Genomic DNA, 22902 nt, shown 5'->3' with positions numbered 1-22902 from the left:
ATGACCATCAGATACAAAACGAGCCGCCTTCTTCTTCATGACCTTCGGTGTCGTTCATAGATTTGTGTTACAGCAGCTACCACCATTGATGAACCCCCATAGCTGCTGTTCTTCATATCTAGAAAGGCCATGTTTTTGTTAACTGTGATAATCAGTTTTGTTTTAATTAGGAAATAATCAGCAGTGGATAATTAGGATTGGAAAACAATATTCATTCGTTTGCATTTGTTACAAGTCACACAAATAGCAGGGGAGTAAATAAGCGTGTAGATGAGAAGAAAACAATTAAACTGAACTTTTAAAAGATTGTTATTTTTAAACAAACGATTCACAGATGAATAAAAACAATCCATTTACAGCTTATATTTCCTGCCCTGCAAAGCAGCTCTTTTTGTTTGTTGTTTGTTCATTTATACTGAATCTTGAAGTCCTTACAAAGCTCCTGCTGCTTGTTCCTCAGGCTATTCTTCTGTAGTCTGAAGATTACAAAGGCATCGGTGTAGATGTTGATGCTGCTGTGCCTAATCTGTTTGGCAACAAAGCAGGTCTCAAGGAAATGAATCGGAGACGTCAGTGGATGACAGAGAAGTGCCGTCTGCCAAAAGCTCTACTGCAGCTGCACGCTTCATTTAGCCAAGAACAGTTTTTACTTCAGTCAATCTGCTGCAGTCTTGGCAGCACATTTCTGTTCTTTTTTTTTTACTTTTAAACTAATGAAATATGCTCATATGAAAGAGGGAGGCAGAGAGATATTTAGGCCATTTTATTTAATTAGTCTTCAAAGCTGCAGCAGAACAGATTTTTATCCAGAAATATACCCAATAAATCAGCAGTAAATAACTGAAGAGGAGAGACAGCTGATCGGGAAACCCCGGCGCCGCTCGCTGCAGGTACAATTCAAAGAAAACTGGGATTTAAATGCAAACGTTCAAATTGTCTTTAATTTCTCTGCAGAAAACAAACTATAAGAACTAAGGCTAAACATATCTCCATGTGAGACTATTATGCCAAGAACATGCCAACAAATAACTACACGTGCCAATGAAACCACTTGCAGGTGATTCATTGCAAAGACACCTGCTAAATGTCTAAAGCAGGATATTGTATATTGAGTAGCAAGTAAACAGGCGGTCCTTGAAGTTGAAGTACTGGAAGCAGGTAACTGGCTGTGGACTAGAGAACTAAGCAAGTGCATTTATACTATGAATTGGTTAATGCTCACTAAAACAAGACTAAGGAAGCCACAAAAGTGAAAGTGGTGCTCATGGTGGTCACGGCCACTCAAGGCTCACTTATGCGAAAGGGGAGCAAACATGGTAATGAATCCCCAATGCATGGCCAAAAAGCATCTGCAGTGAACACATGACCATCAGGTTTTTCTTTTGTATCACATGGAAGGCCACGTGAGTGTGCATCAGTTGCCTTTGGAAGAGAAGAGAAGCCAGGAAAGGCATCACCACCGGTAATGGTCTGCTGGAAAACACTGGGTCCAAGCTTTCTTTGACATCTGCCAGCTATCTAAACATTGGTGCAGCCCACATAGACCCTTTCGTTCCAATAATATGATGCCAGTGCCCTCTTTCAGCACAATAATGAGTCCTGCCTCACCATAAACATAGCTCAACAATAGATTGAGGAACAAAGATTTCTTAGTGGTGTCACATCTAGTTGGTACAAGGCTTCTCTGACCTTTTTGTGATGATGGATGATGTGCAAGATAATGTTAGCCCTCCACAATAACCTCTGATTTCTGTTATGTGCAACAGTGAAACACAAAAGGATTATGGTCAGTGTAAACAAAGAGTGGAGAACCAAATAAAGAGATGTTCGATCTCTGTGTCAAAGGCACCAGTGATCTAGCTTTAGCACATAGGCTGCTGAATCCCCCCTCTATGCAATCCTGAACACAAGAACAGAGAAAGAAATCAGGTTTATTAACGTTACTGTCAGAACAAAAACAGTGTGTTACGTCAGAAAGGGGGAGTTTGAAGACTTTGTGCTATGGATGATTTGAGCACTCAATCTCTTTCTGCTCCAAAGAACTTTCAGTACCATTCAAACAGCATGCTGCTTGATTGGGACATACATCAATGTCATGTCCTAATACAGTGTGTGTGTTGGCACATTTGAACATTGATGGCACATCTTTGAGTGTCAGTGTGTTTTCTGCTCAGCAGTGAACCAGAATATGTCCATCATTATTGATCAACACGTAACCAACAACAGCAGACAACCAAAACTAAAGCAACGCAACCTATTTCACCTCTTTACTGTGCGTGACAACTTACAACCTCAGTAGTTTCATCTGCAAACGCTGAGATTTATGTTTCCTGTCTAGAGTACAAATGACAAAGTCATTCAATATCACTCGGTTTTCTTTTGATAGCACAAAGGTACTTAGTCTCAAGGCTGGAAACAAAACAGACTCTTAGACTGATGGTTTTCCATTAACCGTTTTGCTACTCTGGAAGCATCATGGTGCTCAAACAGCAACTTCATAGAACATAACTGTGAACAGACACCAGAACCCCTGTGGGTACATGGGCTTGTTGGTCTAGGAGTGTTTTTAAACCTAGGGTTCGAGAGGTCCTGGGTTCAAATCCCAGATGAGCCCACACTTCTGACATACCCCACTGAAATGTGATGTAGTACATAACATATTCTGTTGCCCAGTCTTTGCTATAAAGAGCCCCTAAAAGCAAAGATATGGAACTAAACTCAGCATTGTTTCTGTTTTTCCAGTATCAGTTAGAGAAAAAACACTGTATACTGTTCTTGCTGTCCTTTAGGGTTGTCTTTGTGTATAAAAATCAATGAGTGCAGCTTTAACGTCACCATTTAAAAGAAGAAAAAAACTGAGATGGTGAAAAACCACCGAGGGAGGAGAAGATGAAGAGAGTGAAGGGGTGGATTTATGCTACAAAGTGGTTTAACTGCTCCATGAGGACTAATGAAGCTAAATTGCACCACAGGGACACAGGTGGGAGAGGAAAGCGTGGGAGCAGGGAGGGCTGATGTAGGACTTCACGGCACAGCCCGGGAGACGTTACAATAAACACAAAGATCACTTAACGGAGGATTTTCTCAATAGTCTCTAAAAGGCCAACACTTTGCAAAAGTTTATGATATAAATGACTCTTTAATTAGACCAACAAACCATGGAGGGTGCATTTTATAAGCCTATCACCTCAGCTTACACACGCTTGTCACTTAACAGGTGAAGCACAGCAGCTTTACTGTGCAAGGACTGTGTGTGTTTCTTACCTGCACATAGAAATGTTTTTGAACTTGGATGCACACACGGCATCACCCACACATAAAACAGGTCACTTAACAGGTTTAACCTTGTAGCTTCCAACTGGCCATTAGAGGACACTTGGTTGTGTGGATGAACTCTCTGATGTATTTATTTCTGTGTTATGTCAAGGATTTTCTTCATGCCCGTTAGCCGTCTCTCTAATAACTTGTCACAAAGGTCAGATAAATTTAATTTGGTATCCATTCACTTCATGATGTTTTCTAGTCTCGCAGTCTCCTCCTGAGGATGCCCCTTGAGCCTGATATTAGGCAAAGTTGTCAACTCATACACAGAGTTTCCTTCCTCAGTCTGACATTGCCTCCACTCTGACTGATACCCATGGGAGATGGGAAGAATATATTGTCTTGTATCTAATGTCGTCTTAGGTTAACATTGACTGTAGGAATGCCAACATACTGACTTTTAAGACTAAAAGCATTCTTCTCAATCTGTACAGCAGCAGTGCTTCAGGCCCAGTGAAAACAAACAAGCACAAGACGATTAAAATCACTGTGACAGCATACCGCGTGACATGAGAGTTAGCCCATGGTGCTAGTAAGTACCCAAATAGCCAATATAGAATTGAGTTTTTACATATCTAAGTATAGAAAGCAAGAAAGGAGGGAAGCAAGGCTTGGCAAGTGTGAAATCTGAAATGTGCTCTTGGAACAATAAAGGCAACATTGAATCTTGATGTAATCACAGAAGCTATCGGTCTAATATCCCTAAAGTGGAATGAGAGAGAGTAAAGAGAAGGAATCGCTGTAATTTATGGAAAATAGAAAGAAAAGGAGGAAGAACAAGGGAAGGTCAGGCTTAAGTGTCACCAGGAAGTCAGGGGTGGGAGAGAAGGCAGAAAGGGAACAAAAAGGTAAGAGTAATGTGAAGGTGACCAACCGGGCAGAAAAGAGGACACTACACTTGAACACAAATACACACAAGCACAGACTCTAGCACACACACATACACAATCTGTCTAAGGAAGGTAGGTATTGTGAGACCGGGCAACAATAGGTCCTGACAGCTCTCTCTGGCAGACCATCGCCTGTCTCCTGCTATCGCTCTGGGTAGTGTGTGTGTGTGTGTGTGTGTGTGTGTGTGTGTGTGTGTGTGTGTGTGTGTGTGTGTGCGTGTGTGAGAGAGGTGACACACGGACTGTGACAATGATCCGAAGTGAAGTCTGGAGTCTGACTCACCTCCGCTTCAGTGGCGGACGCTCTGAGCCGACACCAAACACTGAGGGAGTCCTGCTCACTACAGCTCGTCGGTCGGGGTAATACCTTCATCCATCCATCCGTTCATTCTTCTGTCTGACTCCGTGTGTGCGTGCGTGCATGTTTAGTATTTCATTAGACGTCTGGGCCACCCCAAATTCCCAGAGGACCTGGAGGTTTCCATGATGCCTCTCATAAGGACAAACCTCACAAACCTCACCTTACATGTAGTAAATATAACGTCGTGTATTAAAAACAGCCAGTGGTTATTTTCTGTACATTTAAAACGCATTAGTTGTACTTGTTTCATGTATTTATGACTGACAAAAAAACATTCCATTTCATTTAGTACTAAAATTATTTCGTCAATATCTGATTTAAACACTTGACATAAATATTTTTTGTGGGTTTTTTTTTTATTTACATTTTCTCCATGCAAGCGCTTGGAAAAAATACATAAACATCTCATCTTTATTTAAAGCTGGTGATAAAATATAATAACCTAGAAGGTCATCCATGATACAAGGGCGTGCAGGTAACAGATGCAGGTGTGTTATCCACAGATGGTACAGGACGGACATAGTCACTGTGATGTCACCCATTGGTTAGTGAAGTTATGAAGCCTTGATAATTCTCACCATTACCTTCTCTCTTTTTATTAAACTAGATGTGACGAGTAACACGTGGGATACATGCTTATTAACAGCTTTCCAATCACACGTTCTTAGCCGAGAGTGTATCATGGATAAATAAAATCTACAAAATGTACCTAATGTTATTCACTATCAACCTAAATAAACGCGCTCATCAGGAAAGTCTATGTTTTCCCCGTAGACGTCTACAGGAGTGGAAGTAGCGGTCACAGGAGGCGCCCCCTGCTGGGCTTTAAAAGAATTTAGGTTTAAGGTATTTCCACATTGGCTTCCTTTTCTGACCTGGAAACTACATCCATCGTTTTTACTGCATGAACAGACAATAAATCACATTAATAACAGTGCTACTGTATCTATGTTGCCAAAATGAGTCCTAAAAATCTAAAGATTTGGTTAGTTTTTGTTTATTTCTTGTTCATTTTCTTCCAGAGTGCAAAACTATTGAGATTAAGAAGAGAGTGTCTTGGGCCTACAACAATAGAAAGAAACTGAGAGACGTTGCATGTTCATAGGCTACCAACATGTCAGTCAAGGTAAAGCATAGCCAGGTTTATGATCCCCCTGAACACTGACTGGGTCCGGTGGAGTCAGCCCCTGCTGGTCATTAGAGAAAACGCAGATTATGAATCACCTGGGAAGACCATATATGATAGATAGTGTTGCAGTCCACCACCTCTGTGACAGCAATGATCCATGACTTAATTCACACCTTGGTTTATTTGCCTCCATTTCAAGTTCTTAAGACTACCATGACCTCGATGACTGAGAACCTGGACAGCCACCTGTGCATCACCTGTACTGGACACACCTTGGTGTGAGGAGTATGCTTTAAACTGAGCTCTCTGGTCTCTTTTAAGGGTTGTGGATTCTGCACTTGTAGACTGTAAAATATTTATTTCTTCTTTTATTACTTCTGAGATGTTTTTGCTTGATTTCGATTGCTTTATCCTCATGAGATTTCAACGGTGTCCCAGCTGCTGTAAGCAGTGCTCGCTTGAAACGTAGACTGCATAAATCTGCAGCTGATCAGTTATTGTGTTTGACAGCAGCCTTGTTTTTACAGCCAGAGACTCGTTTTAAAGGCTTGCGTGATAATCTCAGGTCATTGTAGGTCTCTGTCCTCGTGGAGCTTTTAAATTATTCTGTGTGAGATGCTCAGTGATGTCGTCACAGTGAGTAACACACAAGTGTGCGTCCAGTTACAAGAGCGCAATCCAATTTTATCTTTTACAATCTTCTTAGCCACTAAAGACAATTTCACACACAAGAATGAACTTAGAGTAAATTTGTCTTCATAAGTTGAGCCCACTTTTCCTTAAACTCTTAAAACTAGCATCTCAAATTTATCCAAGAAAGCAGTTTAAGGCAATTCAAGGTCCAGGCCGGTGCCTGAGCAGTTTGGGAGGTTTTATGAAACAAAGACGTGCTTTCTGGTGTTAACTGTAACAAAGAGAACTCAGGGAACTTGTTTTAGTTGTGTTGGTTGTTTGTGTTCCCAGATTTAATGGTGCCATTTCAAGGAAAGCAGGAGTTTTTTTCCTAAATTGGAAATTTCTTTTTGGCAGATGGCTACACACATCAGCAAGATGATAAGAGTAACTTCATACTCACCATCTAATGAACAGTGTTTGACTAAATTAATTCACAGCTAGGGTTTGTGCTGTGGTGGCTCTCAGCAAGAAGGTTTTATTTTATTTAACCTTTATTTAACCGTACGTAACACAATAGGCCACTAGGGTACACTCAGGTCAGAGTGACAAAAATGTTGTCATCAGACATTGAGCCTGAGGATCTGTGCAGATTTCTGCATGCCTGCTAGTTTTTAGTGAATGTGCCGACTCATCCGTGCAGAGTTTGCATTACAATGCACCGATTACACGTGAGCGCCTCATGTGCTCTTCTCTGAATCTTATTTCATGAGAATTCTGTTCTACAAAGTTCAGAAAAAATCCTGCATACCCAAAAACAGAATCATCAAGAAGACTGCAAATCATGCCAGTTGTCTATAAGTGTTAACAGAGATGTAGGGAGCTTGCTCAGTATGACTTTGTGCATTAAAATATACCCGTCCTGGTATCTCCTTAGACTTAATGAAGGTCAAGAAACCAGATTGCAAAGTACGCAGTGATGTAAAGAGCTGCAGCAGAAAGAGTCTAGACAACAAAGTGTGGAAGAGGCATGCATGCAAATAATATCCCCATAATCAAAAACCTTTAAGGATGCAGCTGTTCTTCCTGAGCCTGCGTGGGTTCACCCAGAGTGCTCGTTGGTCGTAGATGTGAATCTTTGGCCCTGTGACGTACACCCCCTCTCACCCAATGTCAGTCGGAGTAGGTTCAACACCCTCCTGCAGACCTGAACTGGAGATGTGGTTGTTACTTCAAAATACATGGACATTTCACCCTGACTCTCCATGAAATTTCTCTGTGAAGAAAAAACCCTGGAAAGTTCTTTCCTATTTCAACTTCCATGTCTACAAAGCCAGGTTTGTAAAGAAATGGCTTCCCCACCATATAAACTGAACTGCCACGCTCTACAACTGTCCACATGGCTTGGATGAGCTGAAACTTAAAATGTGGGGCTATCACCCTACATAATGTTCACCCTGAAACCCATTGTTTTTGTGCTACACCTGTGTCTGATCACCTACCTCACTGTGAGGCCCTGCTTGCAATCTAAGCATCTGTGCCTGCACGGAGTGTTGAAATGTGTTCTTTGTTTATCCTTTATTGGAAAACGTAATCTTTTTTCTCTTTTCCTGAGGAATTACCTCAGTAGGAAGCTGAAACGGTTATACCAGCAGATCTAGTCACACTATAACTTAGATCAGATGTAGATAATGTGATCTAAACGTTGTCCGGATTTCAGGATGTATTTCTCTTTCTCTCTCTGCCTTACAGCTCAGATGATCCTGGGAAATCCGTCAATCACATTATTGACTGGTCACCTCATTCCATGTATCTGTCACCCTTTGACTCGGCAGCAAGATCACACAATCCATCAAATGTGTGCATTTGTGTTTTTCTATGCACACACACACACACTGCTTAGTGCACAGAGCATTCGTCAGTCCGTCTGTCAACAGTGGTATCAAAAAGTCAATATTTTTAGTGTAGGGAGGGATGAGGGCTTTCCTGTGTAAGGTGATACCTCAAACACACCTGACAGAAGAACAAACACAAGGGAGTGTTTGACAGTTTAAAGACCTCTTTGTGTTCATTCACAGGTTCATAATTTTATTTTCAGGGTCCAATGGAAGGTTTAATGTCCACAAAACACATCACGTTTGCCTTTGCGCATCACCTCTCTTCACCCCTTGTGACTTTAGTGCCCCACTTCCAAAAAGCCCACTCTGCTGTGACGGGTTAGCTGCCAGCAAATCCCAGAGGTCAACCATTCACGTTTGAGCCAGAATCTGAAGTCACCGTTACACAATGCAACATGCTTTCATGCAGTGAAACGCAATTACTTCCCAGGTCACTAGTGTTCACATCCGTACCATCTGGGGATGTTAACACAAAGTTAACAAAGATGCACTATTGTGCTGTTGTGTGGCACAAAACACACGTCCTTGTTCTTGTTTCCAATCATTCTTAAAGTTTGAACAATATCTGATTACTTAATTTCTGCATTACATTTTCCACACAGTTCTGGGTTTATTTTGATTAATACTCGAGTCTGACTAATTAAAGACATTTACTCACCAACTCAACAAGCACTGCATATTTACAGAACTTAAAAATATCCTTTTTATAGGAGACTTCATTAAAGTTTGAGTATAATTCAAAGAAAAAAATAAAAACAGGTGATTGTGGAAGTTGCAGCGTAATAAAGAGCGGAGGCAGACAGAAAACACACCAAAAAGAGGAATGACAGTCTGGATCTGGAAACAGGGCAGCCAATATGATTAGCAGACCTTGTTAGGGTACCTGTGTTCCAGTTTATCTTGTATTCCTAACTACCAGCAATAAACCAGCTGATTTTTTTTAAGTTCATCTTTGCCTCTGCGAGTCTGCGTTTGGGGTCCTTTCTACCAGCCACACAGCAGACGTGACAGACCTACAGAAACCTTCTAACAGTTTGTACTTCCTCTAAATATTGCTAGTTTTCTATCATCGTGGCCTAAGGTGAACTACTGTACATAAGTTTGGAGTTTTAAGCCATTAGTCAGCCAACTATGGTAAAAACTAAGGATTTTCTTGATGAGGGGACAGTCATGAAAAACAAAGGAATGTCTATGGCTGATACCTGCTAACAACACAGCTGACAAAAACCTTCTGAACCTATAAGTGATAAACAGGCCAGACAATATGACCAAGGGAGACACTCCGTGCTATCAAAGTATGTGGAGAGCCAACAGATAAGCTTTAGTGCTTTTCTTGATGGTGTTTTTTGCATAAAAGGACAATGTGTGCTGGGACAGACTCCAGCCTAAACCTGTGACCTTGGCGAGGGGTAAGTGGGTTGATGCAATTAATTAAGAAATGTCTGAGGACGCTTTTGGCTGCTGAAGTCTGCAGTCTGTAAATCTGATCTCTCCTTTACATGTGTGCTGGGATCTCTGTGATATGTATAAATTATGTTTAAATTACATAATTTGAGCTTTAATCACGTTTCTACTGCAGTAAAATTAAATATTTTCTCAATGCAGGTCAAACTGACTCCTTTAATGTGCATAAAACTGCAGCGACAAGGGGGGCCGTGAACGTGAGTGGTGCGCAGTCTACTGACGTCACCTTTTTTGGCATTGAAATTCAAGCTGTTGTCTCTGGATGCCATTTATAAGTTGCTTTTAGTTCCTTTCCAAGCTGCTCGTCACATCTAAAATTCATCTGGCATGGCAGCTTCAGGCTTCCGTGTTGAGGACCGGGAGCAGGAATGTAGCCACTGTGATGCAGATTTAGTTGAGAAAACTGAGAAACGGGCGAGTCAGAAAAAGGCATCACCTTCGTTTTCCATTAGTGGCCTGAATCGATTTAGCTAAAAATAAAACCAGCAGGACTCCACTGTGATCCCACTGCATTCACAGATGACCGCACAGGCCAAGTGTCACATCAGATGCCACTTGCATTATCCAACCTGGGTGTATTTATGTGGAAATCGAGCTGCTGTCTGCCAAACACCGAGTCTGCTCTCTACTCTCGGTCAGAGCGTCTTCCTCTGTCGTTGTTTGCTGCCAGATGAAACAAAGAAACGAAAGCAGAGCAACGGATCACATAACATCTCAGGTTGCACCAGCGTGGACAAACAGAAGACTGTAAATGTATAGATTCCAGGATTAATGTTCCTGTAATATTGATATACACAATGGAAATGTGACGGTAAATCTGTTATATGATCACTGCACACAAATCATCAAGCTACACTTCATGAAACTTTGTGGAGAAGAGGCCCGCAGACAACAGAAGAACCCTTTGAACTTCAGAGTCGAAGGATCCTTTCTTTACAACTGCAAAACAAGACAGCGGCCTTTGCAGAGAGGTGCGGTCCCTGATTGCCACGGTAGTTATCAAATTTCCAGACCGACATGCCATTAAATGTTTCTAATTCCGCAGCAAACCTCAGTAACACTACAATGTTGCTGCTCACTGAGCCGACCAATGCTCCATCGTGGCCATGCTGAAGCAGTAAAATCTGTTAATTAAGGGCTTCACAGTGGAAACGTGAGCAAAATATTCATGATGCTCACTCAGAGGTGACTCGGTCTCTGAAATCTCCACATTTTTGTTTCCACAGCTCTGCTCATTAAAAGTGTGCAAAGTGGAGTCTTTCTAATGAATTGAACTCCTTACTAATAATGCTGATCTCTGTGAACTAATTGTGGATATGAATATGAAAGCCAACGTACCCTTTGTCGTCTACTCCTGAGTTCTGTTGACCAATCACGTTTGACATGCTGATAAAAAGTCCACGTGCAAAGAAAGAGAGAGAGAGATTCCAAGTTTGGCCTTATAGAAGTTAGTTTTAATTAACTTATCCACTGATTGGTGGCTTCATCTTTCTACAATGAGAGAATGTTTGTATATACGTCAACCTGTATCTCCTCAAACTGAACTAAACTTTGCACAGACATCGTTACACATGCACCGATTATTAGCATCTATATGTTTAAAAAGAAAAAGAAAACATTTATTATAAAGTTCCCAGTTCTTTTGATTTTGGTATTTGTCATCCCCCTCTGACAACTTTTGTGTTTATCTCACGTTCAGCGTACGTTGCCAACTTAACAGTCTTTAAAAAAACTTTCCTATGGAATTTTATGGAATGAAGAATCTGAAAAACCACTGCAGGCCTGGTTTGCAATTATAAAATATAATTATAATTTATATAATTAGATTTAAATTGTATACCAATAGTCTAAATATGCAAATTAAAAACAACTAAAGCTTTGAAATAAATGTAGTGCAGCCTCCTTGTGCCCTCCTTTAGGCTCACCCCTGCATGCTGCTGGTCTCACTGCTAGAGAGAAAAAGAGAGAGAGGACGGGTGCATCAAAGTCTACAAGAAATCTATGAAACTTAAAGATATTAAACACGCTTTAATCTGAGCAAACCGGCAATGCACAGCAGCAGCTAAGAAGACTCTTCTTTACCTTTGTGCTTGCTGATGTGGTTGTGTCATAAAGGACTCTTATTGGCTTTTTACTCACAAAGCTTTCACGGTAACTTGCGCTTCTGTTGCTGACTCTTAAAAACATCATCTTTGACTGTGTTCGCAGTCATGGTACCACCTCCACATTTTATAGTGTGCATGCATCTGCTTTTAGTCAAATGTGAATGAAATCCCGTACTGTCCAGCCCTGCACAACCAGAGTCTTCATCCTACTGTTTTACGGGCCACTAACACGAGTCTCTTTTTTGTTATTAGCCTCATAATGTAAAAACAAGCTGCCAACAAAGAAAAAACATCTGATAACCTTTAGCTACAGTTTAGCTTTTATAATTAGCATTTTGAAAACGATCCACTTTTGGAAACAATGACAGTGATAAAATCTTGGCCCGGATGGAGGCTATTGGCTCCAGACAGTGGAGTAGTTAATGGGGTCCCAAATCGAACCTAATTTAACTGATTCTTGCTCCCTTTGTTAAGTCTGACTGAATGACCAAAGCAGGTAAAGCAGTTTCAGAGCAATGCAGTTCAAAAACATCAACAAAAGAAATTAGATATTGGACTTGAGCTGGGTTTTAAATATTGGACTATGATCATTTCCCCCCTTTTTTCTAACTTCCAAGTAACAGAAGTACAAACAGTAAATGTACTAACTGCACACACACGAGCTGTAAGCCAGCTGGCACTGCATGCTGATAGGAAGAGTGTTGCCGTGTGTGGAGTCTCAGCCTCAAACTACGGCTGCCAACTCTGGCACTTTCATGCACCAGCTCACACTCACAGTAAGTATGAGGGAACTGCAAAGCCACTCCATAATGGAAAACCACAGATCCATGGATTATATAGATCTCCTCGAAGTGCATCATCTGGCATGCATCTGCACTTCATTTCAGCACTGACAGAGGACACCTTTCACATATTTCCAGTTCTGCCCATTAACATTTTTTTTTAAATCCTGCATCAAAATGTTAATTGGAAAACATGCAAACCTAAAACTTTCTAAGGCTCTGCCCCTCTCTCTCTTTAGTTTACCCAGGTTTCACGCTGCCTTTGGCCACTTTTTAACAACCTCCTCGAACTCACGAGATGTGTTTGAAAGGTTCAGAGCATTTCTAAACTGTTCTGAGACCCGAGGAGGGGACATCTGACACAAAGAGACACCTTTCTTTCATCACCGTTCGAAAACAAAGATGACTCACAACCAAACTTTGTCCTCCTACCTACCATTAAGTTCCAGTTTAAGGGGCACTGTTGTGACAGGGGAGGAGATCCAGCATGAATCAAATGAGCAGATCTAAAAATGACAGGAGCACTGGGAGTGGTCTGGAGCTTCTCAAGGGGAAAACCTTGAAGGGATTAGTGCCAGATTTACGTCAAATTTAGTTTTGTTATTTTTCATGCCCCAGGTGATTGAATCCTATGTGGCTTTCTGAAAACCTTCACAAAATTGTGGAATCACCTCACTTCTGTTTTCTTTGTATAAAAAAACAGCTATTTTTTTTTTCTTTAATAGTTATCCTGGCATCATAACCATCAAACAAAATGAATTCTGTTTAATTAATGGATTTCCCGTTGCTAATTTGTGCTTCATCATTAAAGATCACTTTCATCCAAACACAGCACACAAGCTTGTCTTGGTTCTCTTTAGCTCATTGTTACCTTGATTTTTTTTTGTTTAACTATTAGTGTTGGTTTGAATTTGGCTTTCCTGACCGTGAATCTGAATTTCAGCTAGTTTGTTGCAGTTCTGTCACAAACTCTGATTCCTGTTTCTGCACTTTTCTTTTGCTGTTTATTTTCTTTTGCTGTCTATTTTTCAGGTCATATTTATTCAGGCTTCATGTCCAGACTCTTTGCCCATGTGTTTTGCTTTCATAACCTTCTCACTTTGTTTTCATGCAATGAATATTTTAGGCAAAGCTTATGAGAAACAACTGAAATCTTTTCTCGGATTTTCTACCTGAAAGATTTGTATAATCCTTTGAGTTGTTTCAGCTGGCAGCCCTCTTGTTGGGGCCATGCTTTCCTTCAATCAGCCAGGTGCAGCCACTCATTGAGGCCTGCAAACACTTTCTTTTATTTGCAAACCTTTTTGGATATTTAGCTTTGTCCTGGTACTAGTTTGCATATTACAAGGTGATCCAGTATATTATATGTCCCTCTACTTGATATAATTACATTTTTTTTGGATGTTTCCTGAAGCCAGAATGTTGAGCTATTAAACAAAAAAAATGTCTTATATCTGTGGTTTGATTATTTGCTACAAAGTAAAACAGGTGATGTCTTGATGCATTCTCAATCATCCAGCAAAGTAAATCTCCAAAAGTTGATTCTGTTCATCTTGACATAGCGTTTTCAGTGGGACTAATGTAATGCTAAATTAGTGTTGCTTTGTCTGTGCAGGTATTGTTCAGTGGGTTTAGGAAAGCTTCCAGCAGAAAACAGATGCTTCCATTTTTTGCTTGTAAGAGCAAAAATTACTGCAGTGAGATAAAAGCAGGACGGGTGAAAAGAAGAATGGCTTTAAAAGTTAAAGAGTTTTTAGACGTGATACTTTGACACGCCACATCAAAGTGTTTATCTGTACATACATACTGTGACAGAAAAGCACCAACATAAAATCTGAAATTTTTGCAATGCTCAAAACAACAAGTGCCAAGTGCTGATCTGCCTCAATGTGATGGTGACCAGCACCTGTGATATTCAGTTTCCTGCATCCAGCTCCAAGTGCACTTCACTGTCAGTGCAATTATTGTAAACAAGAAAGCAGTAACAGTGAAATGCATCCAGCCTTAAACAGTCTCTGTTCTGCTCTGCCTTTTGTCAGCCTCTGGTCTGGATTTAGGTGGAGAGCTGCTGGTTCAAGAAAGAAACCGCTCCGAGCTGTTCCTCCCATCAAAAAGGCTCAGGCTCATTTCTCATGATGGCAGATGGTGGACAAATTGAAAGGTGAAAAATAACCAACATGTTTGATCTGTTCTGGAAGGTAGAAGGTGAACGTAACATGTCTGCTTTTGCCACTTTCACTTTGAATTTCGAGGCATTAGCAGTAATTTGATGCTGCTCAGAGGCAACTCTCTTCCACACATTTGCTGTAAATGTATCCTAAACTACAAGCCAAAGCATCAGCCAACACTCAGTCCCATTTACAACTTCAAAAACTGGCATTTGCCGTCCAAAATGGGTCCACGACTCAGTTGCTGCTCTTTGTAGCTGGAAATCAGACGTGTGAGTAAACATTTATTCAGTGTTATGCTGCGGTGATGAAAGTGGTTTATCAAACTCTTACCTCGAACAAATGTCCTGATTGACAAAGTCTTTTAACTGCACCTTAAAGATACCTTAAAGCGCCTCCTCTTCAAGGAAACCACATTTTAATCCTTCCATTGTTACCTATTTTAAGAGTATTTCTAAACCATTACACCTCCACCACCAGACTGCTCCGCTGATATGGGACAGAATGGACCCATTTTTCTTGCCAAATTCAAACATCACAGCAGAAATTGAGATTAATCAGATCAGGCAACATTTTTCAAACTCTAGTCTCTGTTTCCTGTTCTTAGTTAACAGGAGAGGCATCTGATATGCTCTTCTGCTGCTATAGCAACCACTTCAACTTCCTATCACCACTGGCCATTTTCCTCTGACCTCTGAATTTCTCTTTTTTTAGACTAGTCTCTGTAAACCTAGCTGGCTGTGTGGGAAAATTCCAGTACATCAGTAGTTTCTGAAAAAGTCAGATCAGCCCACCTGACAACAACAATCATGTCACATGAAATCACCTGTCTTCTCCATCCTGATGCTAAATTTAAACCCCCAGAGGTCATTTTGACCATGTGTGTCTAAATGCACTCAGTCATGTGATTAACTTTGCATTAACAAATAGCTGAACAGTTGTTAGATGCACCTAACCTAGAGTGGATGTCCAAAATATGACGCATGGACTGAAGAAGGTCATGATATTGATGCTTTTCTAGACTTTAGCTGCATGTAGTGGCATTAACGTAGAGCAACATGTTAGAAATACTAATTAATTTGAATTTCTCTTTTGGATTGTGTTTCATAGCTTCTCTGCATAGTGAATTTTTTTATTTAGGAGGGCGCCAGTAATGTGAAGGCTCAGCAATTTGGAGCCCAAACAAAAGATAACGTTGTATTTCCTTTACATCGGTTTTCTTCCATCTAAGACAGAGAGGCATTGTGTTAAAATTGTTCCTGTTTTTCCCCAAACTGCTATTTTAGGGTCTAAACTAGAGTCTAATGCTTACAGAGGTTGATTGAGTTTTTTAGCTGACTTTGTTTGTCATTGGAAAAATCCCTGAAAATAAGGGCTCAGCACAAAAGTGATTTTTATTCCTTTTAAAGATTTTTCCACAGCCTTGATTCCATCATCTGCCATGCAAAGCTTGGTTTGAAAGTCTCTCTTCAAGGCTTAAATTAAAAATTTAGTAAAACATTTCCTTAAACCAGTGTATTTAGCCTTACACTACTAACCCAGTTTGCTGCTTTTGATTTAGTTTTCCATGTAAAGTGGTCTTAAATCTACTGTGGTGACAATTTATGGATGTGAAGCGCATCAGCCAGACGACGCCTCGATCCTCTGATGCGAGATCGATTTTATTAGTGCGAGTTTCTGCAGAACGTCTTTCTGGGCCTGATTGGAGAGTTTGGATATAGAGATCCTGCAGTATGCCTGAGAGCCTTTCTGTGTGACTGTCCTGCTGTCTGAGTGATGACTGTTAAACATCAGCTCTAGTGTTGCTGGAGGATAATTGAGTGTAATGACAGGCGGTGATGCTTTGGTTAAATGGCACTCTGCAGGAAACACACAGCTGAGTGATGAAAGGCTTAAGCACGATGATACTGCGGCCTCATGTCTTATTTTCTTTTCTGCAGATCACCTGACAGAAGCTCAGAGTCAAGGGTGAAAAGTGAATGTGACACAAAGGAACACGGAGAGCAAGCTGTTGACCCATATTTACTGTAACATTTTCCCTCCTCTCCCTCCCTCCGTCTCTGATTGACCTCCCTCTTTTACCCCGGATCTATTTTTAGCAGCCGCCGCTCTCACTCAGGCCGAATATAAGAATAGATGTTCCTCACAAGTAACGCAGCAGGAAATATTCTGCAGGCAATAATTTGGAGGGAGGGGAGGGCTGTCCAATCACCCTGACCGATTTAACAAGCTCTGTCATGCAGCGTGTCTCTTCTAGGTCCCATCACTTTTCATTCAACCCTCCAGTCTGATTTTTAGAAGCATTCTGATCCTTTAAAGAAAATAAATAATGTGATACGACAGTAAAACTATCCTGATGGTGTTCATCATGGGGCTCTTAGAAGACTGTTTTTGCCTGCTTTGATGCATCGTTTGATTTTTTTGTTGTTTTTTTTGTTGTCCTCTGTGGGCTGCATCATTATTATTACTATTATTATACACTGTAATACATATTAGGTGGTAAGCATCGTTGGGCAACCTTATTTTTTAAAGTTAACTTGTTGCATTGCAAGATTCCTGCCATTAAAAACTAATCAGCCACATTATAACATTAACTACTAAGAAGGTAACTAATTAGAGCACTTTCAAATGATCAAAAATAAGCAAAAGTTCACATTTACAGTCAGAGAAATACAGTTTTCATGGAGTTCTGTGCAGTTCTGTGAAAGCTAAGTCCACCCTTACTGCCTCCAAAGGAAAGAAGAGGGTATATAGCAGCCTGGTGCTGCTAATTAAATGCACTAAATTAACTGATCATCAGTGAGTGTGAGCACCTCTATAAAAGCAGACATATTGGCAGCGTGTTCGTCTGGAGTATTTAGGTGTGTGATAACACAATGCCACAATCGTCCCAGCAAATCCAATCCAAGGTCAGACCATGCAATGCTCAGAGAAACTGTAGAAAACCCAAGAACTACATTTCACACTCCACAGGCTAAAGTTAGTTAAATTCATGACCATACAATTAGAAAAAGACTGAAAAAATGTGGCTTGTTTCAAAGGGCTGTCAGGAGAAAGCCTCTTATCTCTAATAACAACAATGCTGCTCAATTAAGGATTGCAAAGCTACATCCGAACAGAGCACAAGACAAAGGGACAAAGCTCTTTGGACAGACGGAGACTGAACCAAAGTGCTGATGTTTAGTCATAATGTAAAGCACCACAACTGGAGAAAAACAAAACACACAATTCAGCACAAACACCTCATGTCAGGTTGTCAGCAGTTGTGCTTATTTTGCAGCCACAGGACCTGGGCAGCTCACAGTGACTGAGTCAACCATTAACTGCTGTGTGTACCAGAGTAGTGAGGCCATCTGTATGACAGCTAAAACTTGGCTGAAACTAAATCAGCACAATGATCCCGAGCAAAGCAGAAAATATGCAACAGAATGGCTGAAAAAGTAAAGAATCAAGGTGTTGTGCTGACCCAGTCAAAGTCCAGACTGCAACCTCATTGAAATGCTGTAGCAGGACCTTAAGAGCTCATAAATGAATGTCCACACACCTCAATGAACCGAAGCACCGCTGTAAAGAAGAGTGGACTACATTCTAAGAGACTGAAAGTCAAACAGAAAACAATCGCTTCAAGCCATTACTGCTATAAGTAATAGTGCAAGCTCCTGAATGATGTGATGCACTTAGAAAAATGACTAGTTTGATGATGAACTGGTGCCTGTGTAACATTTTTCAGGCATCTGTCTAGTGGGGAAAAACTGTACCCTACTCTGAGTGACAAAGTACAACTGAATAATTAATTCAAAAGTAGTGCATGCAGATTTCAGAATATAAATGGAATGGAATAGTAACAGTGAGCAAAGGAAGGGGAGTTCATTGTATATCTGACAGTGGACTCATTTCTGTGCATGTTCTGCAGGACCGCAGTGCAGCATTCAATAGTGTTGACCACAATATCTTATTAGAGAGATTAGCAAATCCCATAGTTATTAAAGGTACTGTTCTGCAGTGTTTTGAATCATATTTATCTAAAAGATTTGGGGAGTGCAAATCACACACTAAGGTTAACTGTGGAGTTCCACAGGGTTCTGTGCTGGGACCAGTTCTGTTTACAGTATACATGCTTTTCTCGGGGAGTGTGCAGATGATATTCAGCTTTATGTATGTAGGAAGCCAGATGTAAACTGTCTTACTGAATTTGCACAAGATCTCTACAATGAGACGCATCCCCACTAAGAGTAATGCCTAATAAATTAGTTAATGACTTTATATTTTCTAGGGTGAACTACTGTAATTCATTATTATCAGGCAATGATGCAACAAAAATACTGACAGGAACCAGAAAGAACCACATTTCTCCTTTATTAGCTTCTCTTTGTTGGCTCCCTGGCTTCTTCCTGTTACAAGGGCTTTTTTCCTTCCTGCTGTCACCAAGTGCTTACTTGTAAAGGGTTGTTGATTGTGAAGCGCCTCAAGTGCCTTGAGGTAACGCTCGTTTTGATTTGGCACTACATTAAAAAATAATTGAATTGAATATCTAAGTAACTGTACAGCAAACTGTGCGTACTGAGTCATGGCCAATTGTGCCCCAGTAGAACTTTACATCTACCAACATGTGCAGGGGTACTGTGGTGGTAAGACCAAACCTAAGAAGCAGCAGAAATTAAAATGTCAAAGTCTGAGCTATTGCTTGTTCTGCGCTGGTAAACAATGACAAGGACACAGAAGTGCAATAACAATAACAGTGTTTTTTATTCTGCAAAGAAGCAGCTTTGCTTTCTCTTTTTGATGTACTCAGCAGCTGTGAGCCTCCACCTTTTCCTTCAGTTCTTCAGCGCGCTCGTCCCAACAATACCGCCACTGTGTCCCTGATCAAGGTCACACAATATTCATCCACAGAAGTTGTTTTATGTCTGTCTCATTGTAGTTTTCCTAGATTAACTCTTTGTTTTAGACTGACTTCCAAAACCTAGTTCCTGTTCAGAGACAGACACCTAATACTTGCAGAGTTGGAAACAAAATTAAATCCCATTAAAGTGGAGATACAGTGAAAGCAAAAATTTCTAAAAACTCTGTTATTGTCAGTGTAGGTTTAGCTCTGATACTTTGCTAAGATATTTTTGGTCTCATTTATCCTCTGCGAACAGTCCCACTTTTTATTGCTTTGTCTCCCCTGCGTGCAGACAGTCAGCTCCAGACCTCACTCTCAGCTCACTCCTCACAGCGTCTGGAGCACACATTTCCAAAAATGAAAATATCAACTGGAGTTAGATAACGTGGCCGGCGCATAGCTAGCATAATGTGCTTTGATCTACTTCTGACACAGCAAATAATAGAGAGAGAAGAAGAGGAAGGGAGGGAGAGAGAATCAGCCAGAGGAGATAAGAAAAAAAAAACCTAACCACAAAGGGGAACACACCCACTTATGAGACCAAATAAACGCTCCAGGATATTATTTTGGATCTTCACACCACAAGCTTCTGCTCTTCTTCCTTATCATTCCTCACCCACTACAGTCCCTGCCCCAGTCCCTCGCCATCCTTTACCGGCTCTGCTCAATGACAACCAAAGGTCAAATTTTCCTTTATTTAAGTCCTCCAGCACCCTCCATTTGTTTTCATAAAGGAGCTGATGAGGCTGTGATAGTGTAGATAGAGGGAGGGGATCATGGCTCTGGTACAATGTGTGTGTCATCACATATGAGCATGTGAAGGCAGGACACAACAGCTGGATGCTGCACATAATGGGAAATGACAATACACATGCAGAGAGGTGACCACACGTTTCTTTATCAGCAGTTTGGGATATCTTGGGTTGTGGTATTTGTAGTGGAGAGAGACTTTAGTGGCACTGGCATGTGGGAATTTTCACAGAAAGCACCACCTCCTAAACTACAAATGACCACACTACTGCTGCATGTCTATGCTGTGCTGAAAGTCCTGTATCTGCCTGAACATGTTCACCTTGCACTCCTTCCTGACTGACTTACAATTTAGTTTTAAACTGGCACTGAACATTTAAATGTACAATGAGCACATTTGTACTCTTGTCTCTTTGTAGACCAGTTCCAGACCTTAGGAGCAAGAGCGCTTTCTTTTAACGTTTTAAACACTGAATTTAAAATTTGATTATTGAAGGTTTAGCCGAAATTCACTCTGAGACTTATAGTGTCGCGTTGGCTACAAACCACCAAAACATTTTCAGCCAGTAGAAGGAGGTTATGTCATTGGCATAGCTGTAAGTTCTAGTTAGCTAACTGCACGCCCATAACCATCTATAGGGTTCAAGTACCAATGAACCCAAAAAACATTAGCGTCACTAAGGAAGTGGGTAAGTTTGTTCTCTCTTGTGCTGTTTTAATTTCAAGAACACTGGAAAATTGCTAATTTACGATAAGCCAACAATTCCTGGCTAACAGCATCTGATACCAACACTGTGAAACTGAGATAATATTCCAAATGATTTTGATGCAATGATACAAACGAGTCCAAAAAATCGGAAACTGGAGCAAGAAAATTAAAAGTAACAAGAAGGAAGAGTAGCGCACTCTGGAATGATAGTGTAGGGGGCGCTCTAAGCAAAGAAATGGTTTTCCTTTTTTTCCTTGTGATTTCTGGGCAAAAATGTAAAAAGGTGAATCCAGGCTGTTAGAGCCTAAACCTTTGGAAGGGAAAGATCAATGCATAAGGTCAACAGGGGTCCTCACAATGGTGTGTGTGCGCGTGTGTGTAGCATTGACTTCACAGAAATGACCTACATGAGCTGAGCGTTCAGGCGCACACCTGAGTGCGCCGAGCCCGGTTCTGACTCATCCTGCAAGAGTCAATCTCGGAGCTTCCTGTTCATAACTCTCACCGTGTGTGTGTGTGTGTGTGTGTGTGTGTGTGTGTGTGTGTGTGTGTGTGAGAGAGAGAGAGAGAGAGAGAGAGAGAGAGAGAGAGAGAAACCCGGTATCCACTGCCTGCGTCTTCAATTTATTACGTCGCAGCATGACGCACAGAAGAGGGAGAGTCAAGAGGAGAGGATGGATGGAGGGAGGGAGGGATGGATGGAAGAATGGAAGGAAGGAAAGAAAAGAAAGGGTGAGTAAGAGGGGAAAGTGGAAGAAGGGAGGAGGGGGGAGAGGGGGATTTTGTCAGACACCCAGCATGCAATGACCTTAGTCTTGTGTCAAGGCGGAGGTCTCTCTCTCTCTCTCTCTCATCTCTCACACACACACACACACACACACACACACACACACACACACACACACACACACACACACACACTGTCTGCATGCCCAGTGTCATCCATGTGGAGACGAAAAACGTCAAAGCGCATCTTATTCCGCTCACATCTCTGCTGCCTGTCTGTCCTGCCTCTCCCCTCACACACACACACACACACACACACACACACACACACACACACACACACACACACACACACACACACACACACACGCACACGCACTGAGATGCGATAGTAATCCCTACAGTAAACTGTGCAGACACTACACCCTGAAAACAGACACCTTTATGGGCACGAAAAGAGCAGAAGACCACCGAAGCGCTGCAACTTCCTGCGGGATAATTAGCGATAAGTAAACCTGGAAAATCACACATGTGTGTCTGTTTCATCTCATTTCTCTTCTTTTAAATTCTCCACATGCATGCATCCATCCATCTCGCCACATGGCGGGATATAAAGAAGCGTGTCCTTACTGATTGTCCGGGATCCTATGCAGCCCATGTTGTCTTACAGAGGCTCGTTCAGCTCGGGGAAAATAAAATCCATCCGTCCAGCAGGCATTTCTCCCCGGGTCTCTTTCTCTGCGCGTTCCCCCTCTCCTCCGTTCTCCTCTCTGTCTTCTTCACTGTCCTCCTCTCCTCCGTATGTGAGAAGCAGAGAGGGTGTGTATGTGCGTGTCATCCGACTCTCTCTCTCTCTCTCTCTCTCTCTCTCTCTCTCTCTCTCTCTCTCTCCGCCGTACCGTCGTCACACACTCCGGTTTCCCCCAGTCACTGCTGATGTTGCTCTATCGCTCTCCCTCGCTTTGTCGCTGGCACGCACACACTAACGCGGACACGAACACATTGTCTTACATGGAAAGACAAACACAGTCATGCAGAAACATGGATGTGCACACGCGTAAAGGACGGGCAGCAGAAGTTTCTTCGGTGCTCTTATTTCCGT

The 22902-nt window shown here is 41.5% G+C and overlaps 1 protein-coding gene across 6 annotated transcripts in view; it reads right to left on the bottom strand.

Annotated features, from left to right (window-relative positions):
- LOC101468857 (uncharacterized) overlaps nt 1-22652 on the bottom strand; it is a 72982-nt gene extending 50330 nt beyond the window's left edge. For all 6 annotated transcript variants that reach the window (XM_004569733.5, XM_004569734.5, XM_004569735.5 and 3 more), the window contains exon 1: nt 22431-22652. In XM_004569733.5, coding sequence (XP_004569790.1) covers nt 22431-22458 — 28 coding nt within the window. In that variant the 5' untranslated portion in view covers nt 22459-22652. The remainder of the gene's footprint in view (nt 1-22430) is intronic.
- Between the last annotated feature and the right edge of the window lie 250 nt (nt 22653-22902).

Source organism: Maylandia zebra, linkage group LG22 (assembly GCF_041146795.1).
Source record: "Maylandia zebra isolate NMK-2024a linkage group LG22, Mzebra_GT3a, whole genome shotgun sequence".
NCBI lineage: Eukaryota > Metazoa > Chordata > Actinopteri > Cichliformes > Cichlidae > Maylandia > Maylandia zebra.
The sequence above is the reverse complement of the archived record's forward strand: the minus strand, read 5'-3'. Positions and strand labels throughout refer to the sequence as shown.